Raw genomic sequence first — 14,807 nt, 5'->3', positions numbered from 1 at the left:
CTACTTGTACACCTTCTGGTCCTCTGTGGATCAGATGATCAGGATTGGGAGCTTGTTGGACAATTCTCACAACAGTTTTTCTACATTTCTCAGACTGTTTCTGAAGCATTTTACCACCAAGGGAATGATTCTTGGAAATGTCAGCATTTAGAGCTGAGTTGGCTTATGAAAGGGTCAGCATCTGAGCGTTCTTGTCACTACTACCAGCACAGTGAAGTCTGCGCATAGTCCTTATATGCCAAACTCTGTTCTAAGAATTTTGTATACACTGTCTCCATTTAATCTTCCAATGACCCTGTGAGGTAGTAGTAGTAGTATTAATAGTCCCATTTTACAGATGAGGAAACTGAGGCCTAAAGAGGTTAAATGACTTTCCCACAGTCACAGAACTGGAGTCCATTTTTCCCCCCATATTTTTAAGATGTATGTATTATCTTAAGTGTCCTTTTTTCTTTCTTAGAGTACAAATTTTAAGTCAGAAAGTAGTCTTAACTTCATATTCCATCTGCTGTTTTTCTATGTGTATTTCTCCCACACATAGTAGGTGGTTAATGCCTGACATGTAATAGATAAGCAGTGTGTAGATTGTAAATTAAATGAAATACATTCTGGCCACATTTGAATTCCAAAGCCCTGAGTCTGACTTATCTGCTTTCCCAATTCCTTCATTTCAAAAGCATTTCTGGTTCTTGATTGCTGTACATTGACTAATCCTAGGTTTCCATAAAACAATATTACTTTGCTAATTGGATCATGAGAAGCCGTTTGTTGAGCTCTGAGAAAATAATAAACTCCTTGCCCCCTGCCACGTGCTGCTCATGGTGTGTGTGTGCGCACGCATGTGTGTGTGCATGTGTGTGTGTGTGTTTCTCTATTGTGTCTTGAACAGTTCCACTTCAGACAGGCACACACTCTCTTTAACTTCCCTCTGTGGGACATGATGATCTGAGACAATGGTTGGGAATCTGAGGATAAAGCCTTCTGTATTTCATCTTCTCAGATGTTTAAATGTGATCTGAAGGGGAACTGGTGTTCATGGTGGGAGCCAACACTGGGGCTTTACAAAGAAGTGAAGTGGATGAACAGACTATATTCCTCCTAGTGGGACAATAATGGACTTGAAACTGTGGCAGGTACTGCCTTCATGGCTGTAACACAGCACATCCAGAGTTTGTAGGGGAGCTGCTTCCCCTTCTGTCCATTAATGCTGAAAAATAAGCATATGCTTCTCATGGGACCAGGGGCAGCATAGTGAGGGACTGTCTGGAGCTCAGCCTGGAGTCTAGTTTACCAGGGGAAGATAATCCCAGGCATGTGTGCAGGTGGTGGTGGGGATATTAATCTCTAGGAGGCTGAATACAGTGTTTTTTAGTGGGAGAACTATTGGCATCTGGAGTGGGGCAGGACTATTCTGTTCATGGCAGGGCATTTGGCATCCCTGGCCATACTCCTTTGAATCAGCAGTCCCCCACCTTTCTGGCACTAGGGACCAGTTTCGTGAAAGACAATTTTTCCACAGACAAATGCAGTGGGGAGGATGGTTTCAGGGTGATTCAAGCACTCCTATGACAGTAAAGAATCTGCCTGCAATGCAAGAGATGTGGCTTTGATCCCTGGGTCTGGAAGATCCCCTGGAGGAGGAAATAGCTACCCACTCCAGTATTCTTGCCTGGGAAATCCTGTGGACAAAGAAGCCTGGTCGGCTACAGTCCATGAGGTCACAGAGGAGTTGGACACAACTGAGTGACTGAACAACAACCAGAATCTAATGCCACTGCTGATCTGACAGGAGGTGGAGCTCAGGTGGTAATGAGAGCAATGGAAGTGGCTGTAAATACATATGAGATTCCCTGGATTGCCAGCTGTCTGCCACTTACTTCCTGCTGTGTGACCCAGGTCCTAATTAATCCTAGGCTCCCATAGAACAAAATTGCCTAATGGCCTGATACTGGCCTGTGGCCTGGGGGTTGGGGATCCCAGCTTTAAACGCGAGCATTCTCATCTGAGGTTCGGCTGGGGAAGAATCTTCTTCCATACTCACTAGTGTGTTGGCAGAGTTTATTTCCTTGCTATTGTGGGACTTCAGGCCCTGGATGTTTACTGACAGTTGGCCCTCAGTTGCTAGAGACTACACAAGCTCCTTGCCACGTGGGTCTCCCAACCTGGCTGCTTACTCCTTCAAAGACACCTGGGAGAGAGATTCTGTAGAGCGAGTCTGCTAGCAAGATGGAGTCCTATAACATGTAATGGAACTGTGGAATGCCATTTCATCACTTCTGTCATACTATTCTGATTAGAAGGAAGCACAGCCCTCCCCACACTCAGGGGGAGAGGATTCTAAAAGATGTGATCACCTGGAGTCCCGGTTCATAGTGGACCGCTCCATTGTCTGCTGCGCCTAGTATGGACCAGAAGTAAATAAGTAAGTGGCTGAGTAAGACATGCCCTAGGCTGGAGGCAGACATTTTTTGCTGGTTTTGGGTGTCTGGGGGCCAAGGCAGAGTTTGGAATATACTTATCTGTATGCCATAGGACATCTTTTTTGGGTGTTAGTTCTAAAAGGTCTTGTAGGTCTTCATAGAACCATTCAACTTCGGCTTCTTCAGCATTACTGGTTGGGGCATAGGCTTGGATTACTGTAATATTGAATGGTTTGCCTTGGAAATGAACAGAAATCATTCTGTCATTTTTAAGATTGCATCCAAGTACTGCATTTTGGACTCTTTTGTTGACCATGATGGCTACTCCATTTCTTCTAAGGGATTCCTGCCCACAGTAGTAGATATAATGGTCATCTGAGTTAAATTCACCCGTTCCAGTCCATTTTAGTTCACCGATTCCTAGAATGTCTACGTTCACTCTTGTCATCTCCTGTTTGACCACTTCCAATTTGCCTTGATTCATGGACCTAACATTCCAGGTTCCTATGCAATACTGCTCTTTACAGCATCAGATCTTGCTTCTATCACCAGTCACATCCACAGCTGGTTATTGGTTTTGCTTTGGCTCCATTCCTTCATTCTTTCTGGAGTTATTTCTCCACTGACCTCCAGTAGCATATTGGGCACCTACCGACCTGGGGAATTCCTCATTCAGTATCCTATCATTTTGCCTTTTGATACTGTTCATGGGATTCTCAAGGCAAGTATACTGAAGTGGTTTGCCATTCCCTTCTCCAGTGGACCACATTCTGTCAGACCTCTCCACCATGACCCGCCCGCCTTGGGTGGCCCCACATGGCATGGCTCAGTTTCATTGAGTTAGACAGGACTGTGGTCCGTGTGATCAGATCGACTAGTTTCCTGTGATTATGATTTCAGTGTGTCTGCCCTCTGATGCCCCCTCGCAATACCTACCATCTTATTTGGGTTTCTCTTACCTTGGTTGTGGGATATCTCTTCACAGCTGCCCCAGCAAAGCGCAGCTGCTGCACCTTACCTTGGACGAGGGGTATCTCCTCAAGGCCGCCCCTCCTGACCTTGAATGTGGAGTAGTTCCTCTCGGCCCTTCTGCGCCCATGCAGCCACCGCCCCTTGGACGTGGGGTAGCTCCTCTCGGCTGCCGCCCTGACCTCGGGCGTGGGGTAGCTCTTCTCCGCCATGCTTCTGCGCGTGGTCAGTTTCACCAGAGCCGGCGTCTCGCGTCTGCGCCGCCAGCTGCCCCTGACCTCCCTGCTTCCAGATGTTCAAGCAGGTTTTAGAAAAGCCAGAGGCACCAGAGATCAAATTGCTAACATCAGCTGGATCATGGAGAAAGCAAGAGAGTTCTAGAAAAACATCTATTACTGCTTCATTGACTATGCCAAAGCCTTTGACTGTGTGGATCACAATAAACTGTGGAAAATTCTGAAAGAGATGGGAATACCAGACCACCTGACCTGCCTCTTGAGAAATCTGTCTGCAGGTCAGGAAGCAACAGTTAGAATTGGACATGGAACAACAGACTGGTTCCAAATAGGAAAAGGAGTACGTCAAGGCTGTATATTGTCACCCTGCTTATTTAACTTATATGCAGAGTACATCATGAGGAACGCTGGGCTGGAAGAAGCACAAGCTGGAATCAAGATTGACAGGAGAAATATCAATAACCTCAGATATGCATATGACACCACCCTTATGGCAGAAAGTGAAGAGGAACTCAAAAGCCTCTTGATGAAAGTGAAAGAGGAGAGTGAAAAGGTTGGCTTGAAGCTTAACATTCAGAAAACAAAGATCATGGCATCTGGTCCCATCACTTCATGGGAAATAGATGGGGAAACAGTGGAAACTGTCAGACTTTATTTTTTTGGGCTCCAAAATCACTGTGGATGCTGATTGCAGCCATGAAATTAAAAGATGCTTACTCCTTGGAAGGAAAGTTATGACCAACCTAGATAGCATATTAAAAAGCAGAGACATTACTTTGCCAACCAAGGTCCGTCTAGTCAAGGCTATGGTTTTTCCCGTGGTCATGTTTGGATGTGGGAGTTGGACTGTGAAGAAACTGATCGCTGAAGAATTGATGCTCTTGAACTGTGGTGCTGGAGAAGACTCTTGGGAGTCCCTTGGACTGCAAGGAGATCCAACCAGTCCATTCTAAAGGAGATCAATCCTGGGTGTTCATTGGAAGGACTGATGCTAAAGCTGAAACTCCAATACTTTGGCCACCTCATGCGACGAGTTGACTCACTGGAAAAGACTCTGATGCTGGGAGGGATTGGGGGCAGGAGGAGAAGGGGACGACAGAGAATGAGATGGCTAGATGGCATTTCTGACTCGATGGACATGAGTTTGAGTGAACTCTGGGAGTTGGTGATGGACAGGGAGGCCTGGCATGCTGCGATTCATGGGGTCGCAAAGAGTTGGACACGACTGGGCGACTGAACTGAACTAAACTGAACTGGTGCCATAGGAAGTGTAAAAGAAAGGAGTAATTCATCAAATTTCCAATTGGTCAAAAGCTATATGTATAGTTTGATGAATTTTTAGCTTTCTCAGGTGAAAGGTTTAACAGTGAGGTAAGAGACGGGAGACAGCTCCTCAGGAATCAGCACGTGTTGCTTTGGGGAAGTTCTCACTGGAATTAAAATCCCACTTTGCGTGTGCCTGTTCTCAGAGCTGAAATCCATGCCTTCTAGGGCTCTGCTCTGAAGGGTTTCCAGCACAGGTTGTTTGTTTGTCCTTCAAGGTGACTCCTGCTCTCTTTAGGACTGAGACCAAAAGTATCTATCCTTAGAGTCCAAGTTCAGCCACCTGGACAGGAGGGAGCCCCACCTGCTCTGTAGTCATGAGCATAGCAGGCTCTTTGCATTAACTCTTTCCCCTGTCCTTAATCTCTCCCAAGTTTAAATCACGGTCTGCAAAGAGTTCTCAGCAGAGCCTGCCTTTGCCAGTCTTCAGATGCCTAGTGGGAGATTCATGCCTCTGTCTGTGGTTAATTTATCACAGAGAAAGTGGTTTGCTGGGAGAATCCAAATTAAAAGTATCTTTACAGTTTTGCCGAAGCTCATCCTGAAAGTGCTCCAGCGCCCAGGGCTGGGCTTATCTCAGAAAGCGAGTTGAACACCAGATGTTCCTTGGCGTTACTCTCCTTGACAGAATGTGATTGTCTGAAATGTGTCCCAAGCACTGTTATCCAAGGATTGTTCTGGGGACCACCTGCATCAAAATGGCAGCCTGTTTAAAAACAGCACTGCTGGGTTCCACCCAGACCTGGTGAGCCACAGTCTTTGGAGGTGGGGTCCAGAGAGCTATAACTAGGCGATTCTGATAGCCTGAAAGTCCAAGAACCTCTGGTCCACGGGGTTTTCATGCCTGAACTCTGTCCCCTGCTCTTGATAGTTTTTATCTCCTACTGGGCATTTTCAGCCCTGAAGGTCTGATATTTATGGAGCACCCAGAGATAGATGGTTAGATAGAGTCCAGCAGTTATTAAGTACCTCCAATTTCCCTGGCATGGCTCTCAGAACAATGGGTAAAGCAGGAAACACACACACACAAAAAACTCTACCCAGTCTCCTGGTGCTTCCATCCAGTGGGAGAGACAGAATAAAGTCTGTGGGTACTAGATAGGGCTTTATTTTAGATTGGGTGGTTTGGGAAAGGCTCAAAGAGATATTTGCTGGAACCTGAAGGAGATGAGGGAGTGAGTCCTGTAGGTGTCAAGTGAGATCTTTTCAGGCGAGGGGAGCAACATGAGCAAAGGTTTAAAGTCAGGAAGTCATGTGCTGTTTTAGGAGCTATGAGGAAGCCAGTTCCCCGCCAACAGAGAATGTTAGTATATTTCACATACGTAAAATATGCACTTTTCAGAGCATTGACATTTAAAACTACAAGTGTGTTATGGAAAGTTTTTCTTTAATTTGAGAATATCTGGCCAATGGAAACTAATCCCCTTAAAACGGGAACATAAAATCATATAGAAAGTCATGAGGAAAATGAAACCCGGTTGGGATTTTTCTTTTTCTTTGAGAAATGAAATAAAGATAAACAAGTAAACAAAATCCAATAATTCCCTTTCGGTGCTGCTCAGAATGAAGAATGCATTCATTGCCTCTTGACAATTTTTTGTTGTTATTTCCTTTCAGTTTTATAGAACTGCACAGTGTTGCATTTTTCATTTCATACTTGATGTTGTCAGTATGATCTCAAAAAGGACCAGCTTAGTGGAAGTATTTCAAGGCTTCCCCAATTTCCCCGAGCGTCACTCTGCTTTGCTACTCAAGCTGCTCTCTTTTGAAGCACTTATCTCTTTTCTCATTGATTTCCCCTTCTTCACTTGTGAACCTTCAGTAAGTATCTCTTGAAGGGGGTGGATCCTTTGCTGGATCCTTTTTCTCAGTAGCTTGGTTGACATTTGTCAATCCTCCATATTCTAAGGTTGGCATTTACACTTTGCAATATATTTTCATTGCATTGGCATTGTATTTATAGCTGAAAATCAGCAGGGTCCGACCCCACTCCCCAAAAGACAGAAGATGCTGAGTTGATGCCACTGTCATCCAAATACCAAGAGAGAGTGGGGATTGGTTTCCTGAAGGCTCAGTTCATTTAATAGTTTCTTAACTTACCATGTTATTTTTTTCTATGTAATCACGTAACTTGGAGAACACAGATAACAAATAGTTATATAATGAAGACCCTATGGAAATATAAATATAAGGTTTTTTTTGGTGAATGTCAGGAAATAGTTGTTATATAAATGAACCAGAAGTGATCCCTGTAGGTTGGTTCTTGGATTGTTTATTTCTTCATAGTAGACTAGGACCTGTTAGCTTAAGAGTCAAACTCAATTTTTTTACACATCTAATTGTTTTAAATATACTTGAAATAAGCATGTTGTATTAGACATTTAGAGCTCGCTTGCTTTGCATGCCCTGCAAAACTGTACCCAACATCTTTTAGCGATAGATCTTGTAGCTTTAAGACTCCAAGCTGCAGTGGTGCTTTGGAGCTGTTTGACCTGGAGATTTCCCACTGTTCCGCTTAGTGACATGTAAGTTCCCTCTCTGATTCTCCTCTCCCTGGGGCTCCCTGCCCTCCTTCCCTTCTGGCTAGTGGCCCCCATATAGTTTGGAGGATCTTAGGCTGTGAGGGACTCCTACAGGAACATGCAAACCTATCAAATCTTTGCCCAGGTAAAGCTTTTGCGTGCTACTGCCACCTTGTGGTCGTATCTTTCCCTTGATCAGCCCCCAAATCCCTCAAACTCATTACAGTGCTGAGACCATTAATCGTTGTCACAAGCTTTAGATTATTGTAGTTTTTAAATAACAAGAGTTAAGAATATTACTAAGCCTAAAAATATTTCTCTAAAACAAACTTAATGAATATGCAAGACATGGATTTTTCTGGGCTTAGATTGTTGTAACAAATAGGATCTAAAATTGGGAAAGGTTTGGACTGAGAACTAGGATTTAGGGACAATTTTATAACTTCTATGTAGGAGAGAGGCAGAACCTCAATAATTTAGCTTCAGGCTTGTGTTTTTTATTCCGACCATCCATTTTTTCTGTTATAACTCGAATTTCCTTTTGGCAGCCACTCCCTGCTAACCCCTCCCCTGTGGTTCAGATGGGGTTAATTTTACCTAGTGCAGGATGGTCATTGATGGGCCAAACCATTGAGCATTGTCCTTTCACCCACCTCGGCCACAGTTATAGGTCCGAGGTTGAATACTCGGTCAAGTTCAACCAATGAAAACCTGGCTCCAGGATTTTGTTCTGGAGTCAAGAACAAAATCTTGAAAGAGTCTTCCTTTTCCTTTGTTGATGAGGATGTGAGATCTGGAGCTGTTGCAGCCACACTGTGACCACTAGAAGAGAGCCTGTCAGTGCACAAAACCCACATATGTGAGAGCTGAACAGGGTCAAGTGCCTAGGGAGCTGGAGGCATCATTTAAACCTTTGTGATGAGTCACTTCTTAAGCTGGCCCTACTTCTAGACATTTAAGCAGATATGAACCAGAAATGGATTATTTCTTTGGTCAACCACAATCACAGAACATTTTAGAGAATTTGTCAGGTGTACACTGATGTCCTTGGAACCCAGAGTATCAAAGGTTGAATGTTCTCCACAGTAACCTTTATATATATATATATAAGAATTTTCTGTGGCAAATGGAGGGTTTGCCCCATCTTGGGATCGGAGAAGAGTTTCCTGCCAAGGAAAAAGAGTAAGATGAGAGAAATCATATTTGGAGAGGAGGTGGTTGGGGTCCCGCATGGAGACTTAGAGCAGTTTTAAAGGACATCTCATAGGGAGGGGACTTGATGCCCAAGGGTATGATCTCTGAAGAGTATGCAGTAGTTCATGGTGAGAAAATTCCTAATGGTAACACTGATCAGTTTCTTTGTCCCGGGTGTTTTTCTAAGCACTTTATATTCAGTGATTGACTTAACCTTCATAATAACAACATTATAGGTAGATATTCTTATCACACACATTTTGTAGGTGAGGAAGCCAGTTCACAGATGTTCAGTGATTTATCCAAACTCTTCCAGCTGGTTTGTTGTCATCATCACTGACTCCATCATCTCCCTGACCTTCGTCTCTGGGAGCATCCAGCTTCCCTAGGCAGGCAGGAATGCCTGGTATTTCACAGCCATCCAAAGCAAAGACAATTGGAATATATTTCTCTTGGGGAAGAGTCAGGGGAAAGGAAAATTAGCGAGTTTGGGATTAATGTATACGCATTGCTGTATTTAAAATGGATAGCCAGCAAGGACCTACTGTATAGCACAGGGAGCTCTGCTCCTTATTATGTAACAACCTAAATTGGAAAAGAACTTGAAAAAGCATACATACCTGTATATGTATAAGTGAATCACTTTGCTGTACGCCTGAAACTAATACAACATTGTTAACCAACTATACTCCAATATAAAATAAATTAAAAAGACTATACTGCTCTTTATTTTGTAAGTTTGTTTTATTAATGTGTCAGCATCTGTTTACCCAGGCAACTGAGTTTCTTAATTTCCTCCTTTCCTCACAGAAAGTAATATAATGTAATATATCCACGTATGTAGCACTTCCTCTATGCCAGCACTTTATGTTGTATTATCTCTCTGCCTGTGTATTAGTATTATGACATGGTCACTGTATTCATTTCCTAGGGCTTCCCCAACAAGCTGGGGGTCTTGAAACAACGGATGTGTGCTATCTCACAGCTTAGGAGGCTGGAGGTCCGCAATCGAGGTGTCAGGAGTGTTGGTTCCCTCTGGAGGCTCTTAGGGAGAATCCATTCCCTGCCTCTCTCCTGTCTTCTGGTGGGTTGTCCACCATTCTTGGTATTTGTTGGCTTGTGGACAGATCGTTCCAATCTCTCCCCTTGTCTTCAGATTGCCTTCTTTCCTGTATCTCTGTCTTCTCCTTTTTTTTCTCTTATAAAGACACCACTCATTGGTTCAGGCCCATCCTAAATCCAGGAGGGTGTCTTCTTGAGATCCTTTAACTAATTATATCAGTGAAGACACTATTTTCACATCAGGTCACATTTTGAGGTTCTGGGTGGATCCTATTCAACCCACAACACCCATCCTTATTTTTTCCTCTCTTGAGAGAAGAGGAGCCTCAGCCTGACAGACAAAATGAACAGCGGGGCTAGGACCCAACCTGGATTGCCTGGAATGAACACTGGCTTTTGTGTCTCAGGTGTAGCTGCCAGAGGGGCAGACTGAATCCTGCTTCCATGGTGGAATCGACTTTCGATTTCAGTCCTTTTCTGTAGTCTTTTGGTGTCACAGATTTTTATTTGTGAACCTCAAATAACAATCCCCATTCGTAGTTCTCTTAGGAGATGACACATTCAGACAGGTGAAGCACAAGACAGTTTAGGTAAAGCTCCTGGAAAAAGGTGTGACCCATGGGCCTGGCCTCAGGAAATCCTAGTTATTACAATTCAACAAAATTTCTGAGCAGTGTCAGGGTGCATGTAGCTCCTAGTATTGTGCTTCCATTGGTATTTGGAGAGGAGGACAGTTTAAACATGAGGATAGTATTGTCCATAGATGGTTTTGACTTCAAAGTTGCAGCCATTCATGCTTTTGAATGATCATTGGTTTAGTCTCCCCGTGAGCACTTTCCTTGTTGTGAGTTGTTTGGTTAACTCTAACATTAGTAAATGTGCTTTTCTAAATATTTTGGCTGGTGAATTTCCAATAACCAGAATGTATGCATCTTTTGTTATCCAAACATTAATCTTATTTATCTTCTAGGGCTAAGGCATACATTTCTCTATGCTGCCCACACCCACATAAATTTGCCTGTCTTGTGACAGCTCAAGTTTCCTTGAATGGGAGCGTAAGTCCTACCCTCGTAGGTGGTATAGGAGTTAGTTACATGCATTAATGATGAAAGGTATCAGACAGCTCGGCAGATGGAAGGTGCCCAAGATATTTTGGCATTTGTTAGTAAGTCTTTTTCTACAGTATGATGGGTCAGGTGGTAGATGAGCCCTTCCCTGGTCTGTACCAAAACCATTGGCTACTCACTGGTCTGGACTGGGCTTTGCCCATCTTTGTATTTCCTGGTGCTTCATACATAGCACCTGGAACTCAAGACAGTCTCCTTAATATTAGAGGATTGGGTGGATAATCTGTGGTAGAAAATTGTTTCGTGGCATTGATGATTTCAGAGTTCTCATTGCATACCTTCCCAAGCAGACAGAGAGATTTGACTTACCCACAACCACAACTAGAGACACTCACTGAGGCTTTGATGTGCAGAACTTGGTCATGCAGACATGGTTGAGTGCCTAATTGGTTGACCTTAGTCTCTAGTCCCTCCAGAGGTCAAGTTGATACTGTATGACCCAGGGCTCCCAGGTAAACAAAGATACTCTAATCAGGTAGAACACCACAGGGGCTTAGAGGTCACCTCCTGAGTTGAGGGCAAAGCCCCATCTTCTCTTTGGGCAAAGTTCATCCTTTCCTGCACATCCTCTGAGTGGACAACCAAACCATTAAAGTGGGCGGCTTAAGTGTCAGACACGAACACTTAGATGTGCTCGCCGGGCACGTTTTCTTCTGCCCTGCACGGTGGCAGATGCTGTGGGCTGGAGAGACCTGGCAGAAGGAGATGGGGAGGCTGTGGGTCTCTGCCCTCTCTTGGCTCTGCTGGGTGGAGTCTGGCCTGCAGTCCGGGTGTCTTTCTTGCGTGTCCAGAGCTGCTGGTTTGTCACCTGTCTTTGGACCAACAGGGAGGTTGCTCATCTGGACTCCGAGGCTCTTCCCCATCATAGACAAGGTCAAAGTCTCAGGCTACACTGTGTCACCTCGAGGGCTGGTGGAGGTTCGGGGGAAAAGCCTCTAGGTGTGTCCAGGGTGGCAATGGTCTAACTCATCTTGGGAACTCCCATTGAGCTTGGACAGTGGAGAAGTCATGTCCAAGCGTGAAAGTTCTCCATGGCCTTGACTTGCCTTCCTGTTACCAACATGAAGTCTGCTTGCTTTGTTTGGAACTTTATACTGAATGACTGAAAGTGAAAGTGTTAGTCACTCAGTTGTGTCTCCAACTCTTCGTGACCCCAGGGACTATAGCTCGCCAGGCTCCTCTGTCCATGGAATTCTCCAGGCAGGAATACTGGAGTGGGGTTGTCATTCTCTTCTCCAGGGGATCTTGCTGACCCAGGGATTGAACTCGGGTCTTCTGCATTGCAGGCAGATTCTTTACTAGCTGAATGATTATGAGTGTATGTAAGAGTCCACGTGGAACAAACAGAAAACTCCATAGACGTGAGCACAGCTGGGTGGATTCTCACAGCCTGTAGTGCAGTCAGCACCCAAACGAAGAAACAAACATTGCAGGTGCTCCAGAAGCCCCCCGGGGGAACCCATTCAGCTGCTTGCTCCAAGGGTAGCAGATGCTAACTTCAGCCTCACAGATGAGTTTAACTGTTTCAAACTTTCTATAAATGGGATTATACACATGTGCTTTTTGACACCTGGCATCTGCCACTCAACCTCCAAATATAGGAGGTTCATCCATGTAGTTTTAAAAAAATTAATTTAAATTTGTTTTAATAGATATTAAATTGATACCTGTTTGGAGACGGCAATTAGTATACATAGATTTATTCCTAAATTGTTCTCTCCACTATTGTATTTTTATTTTTGATTGGGGTATAGTTGGTTTGTGAAATCTAAAAAAAAAAAAGGCTACAAATGTATCTACAAAACAGAAATATAGATTTCGAAAAAAACTTATGGTTACAAGGGAGATAAATTGGAAAACATACACATGTGTGCTAAGTCACTTCAGTTGTGTCTGACTCTTTGCGACCCTATGAACTGTAGCCTTCCAGATCCCTCTGTCCATGGGATTCTCCAGGCCAGCATACTGGAATGGGTTGCCATGCCCTTCTCCAGCGGAACTTCTTGACCCAGGGATCAAACCCGCGTCTCTTACGTCTCCTGCATTAGGAGGCAGGTTCTTTACCACTAGCGCCACCTGAGAAGGCCCGGCACATACACACTACTGTATATAAAATAGATAACTAATAAGGACCTACTGTATGGCACAGGGAGCTCTACTCAGTACTCTGTACTGACATATATTGGAAAGTAATCCAATAAAAGGGGGGATATATGTATGACTGATTTACTTTGCTGTACATCTGAAGCTAACACAGCATCTGTGTAATTTTGTGTGGTACTACACTGTTTATTCTTGGTATTTCTGTCTTATTCCATTGGATGACTGTATATTTTATTAGTTCTGCTTTTGATGGACAATGTAGGCCATTTCCCTACAGGGTTTAATATGACAGTGCTGCTGTGAACTTTCTTGTGAAGGTCTTTTGGGGAAACAAACGCATGCATTTCTGTTGCTCATTTGCCTGGATGTGAACGTGCTGGGCTGTAGGGTCTGCAGAAAGTCCTGGAGCACGTGAGGAGGTGCCCTTGACAGTGGTGGGTGAGAAATGCCCAGTGAGACTCTGGCATTCTTTCCCACAGAGCCTCTGCAGCTGGCACAGCCCCTGCAGCCTCTCAGACCCTTCTACTTCATGGAAACCCTTCCTCATCCACCCCCAGGGAAGAACCGGCTCCCAGATCCTATCCATGCCTGCCAGACACATCTGTTTTGTCTCCATCCTTCAGGGTCCCTGAAGAAGAAAGTGATCTGGTTCCTAACACACCGATCAAACAGAAAATTAACATATGTGGCAGAACGCTGGAGCTCCTACTTCGGGGCACTTGTGAAAATAACAAGACACTTAGTTTTTGAAGGAAAGCCATTTACTAGCACTCTTTCTTGCATCTCCCAGAGGAAAGGGGAGATCAGTTCTAACTTCCTGTTTTTACTCTTTGTTTTGAACTAAGATGGTCATATATATTTTTTTCTACCCCACAGAATTAAGGCAGCAGCCGGTGTGAAAATAACTGCAGTGAGAGTCAGCAGCGAGGACCAGTGGGCAGTCCAGGAAGAAATAGATAATGACAGCGTTCAGACCACAGCCACCCTCACGTGCGTGGGCCATCACCCAGACACACAGGGCAGGTAAGCGCTGGGATCCTCAAGGTACCTCGGTAGCCGTTTGTTGGGGATGGCTGCAGACGCTGATAGCAAAATAATGTGTGTATAAATAAAGCAATGCCTCTGCATTTAATGGGCGATGTGTTCTTTTGAGCTCATCAGCGCAGCTCCGTCCTGCAGCTTCTGAATGGCTCCATTATGGGATGTGATGCTGGCTGAAGGCTTTATCCTTTATGCTCTTTATACATCAATGACCTGATTTGGTTGGCAATCTCAAAAATTACCTGCACTCACATTTGTCATGGTGCAGGGTTTGATAACCATTATTTTTAAATTTTATTATTGTTATTGTTGGCAGCGAAGAACTGAAGAATGAAATGGGTAAAATAGAAATGATTTAAGAGGCAAGGGGGAAAAGTACTTTTTTAATGAGTGAATATAGGGTGGCTCTAAGCTGTCTGGTAATTGTCTCTTTGTGCTTAAAGGTGGTTGTTTTGCAGATATCACACCTGGGTATTGGCATATGGACTCAGAATGTGGGGTTAGGTCAACTTCATATCGTTGGTGGATCTTCTCCAACTCGGATACCATTCTTGGGTTTTATGGTGCTGAGCTCACCTGGGAAGCAGAGGGAGGTCATTGCTAATAATATTGTATCTGGGCTCCCAACAGGCAGAATGAGCTCAGGCCTGTTGCGATAGCCTTTTCTATGATCTCTTTGCCTGTCTTCACTTCCCTTTTGACTGAGCAATGCTGGCTATGCCATACTCCCTGTTTTTTTTTGTTTTTTTAATATTTATCTATTTTTGGCTGGATTATTTTGGCTTAGTTGCAGCCTGAGGGCTTCTCTCT

The 14,807-nt window shown here is 44.2% G+C and overlaps 1 protein-coding gene across 1 annotated transcript in view; it reads left to right on the top strand.

Moving 5' to 3' along the window:
- TMEM132B (transmembrane protein 132B) overlaps window positions 1-14,807 on the top strand; it is a 234,353-nt gene that overhangs the window by 43,283 nt on the left and 176,263 nt on the right. The window contains exon 2 of the mRNA XM_055405463.2: window positions 13,833-13,979. Within this exon, the coding sequence (XP_055261438.2) occupies window positions 13,833-13,979 (147 nt within the window). The remainder of the gene's footprint in view (window positions 1-13,832; window positions 13,980-14,807) is intronic.

This window comes from Moschus berezovskii, chromosome 19 (genome assembly GCF_049115385.1).
Source record: "Moschus berezovskii isolate FMDL1 chromosome 19, NW_MosBer_1.0, whole genome shotgun sequence".
NCBI lineage: Eukaryota > Metazoa > Chordata > Mammalia > Artiodactyla > Moschidae > Moschus > Moschus berezovskii.
Note: the sequence above shows the minus strand (reverse complement) of the source record. Positions and strands in the feature narration are given on the sequence as shown.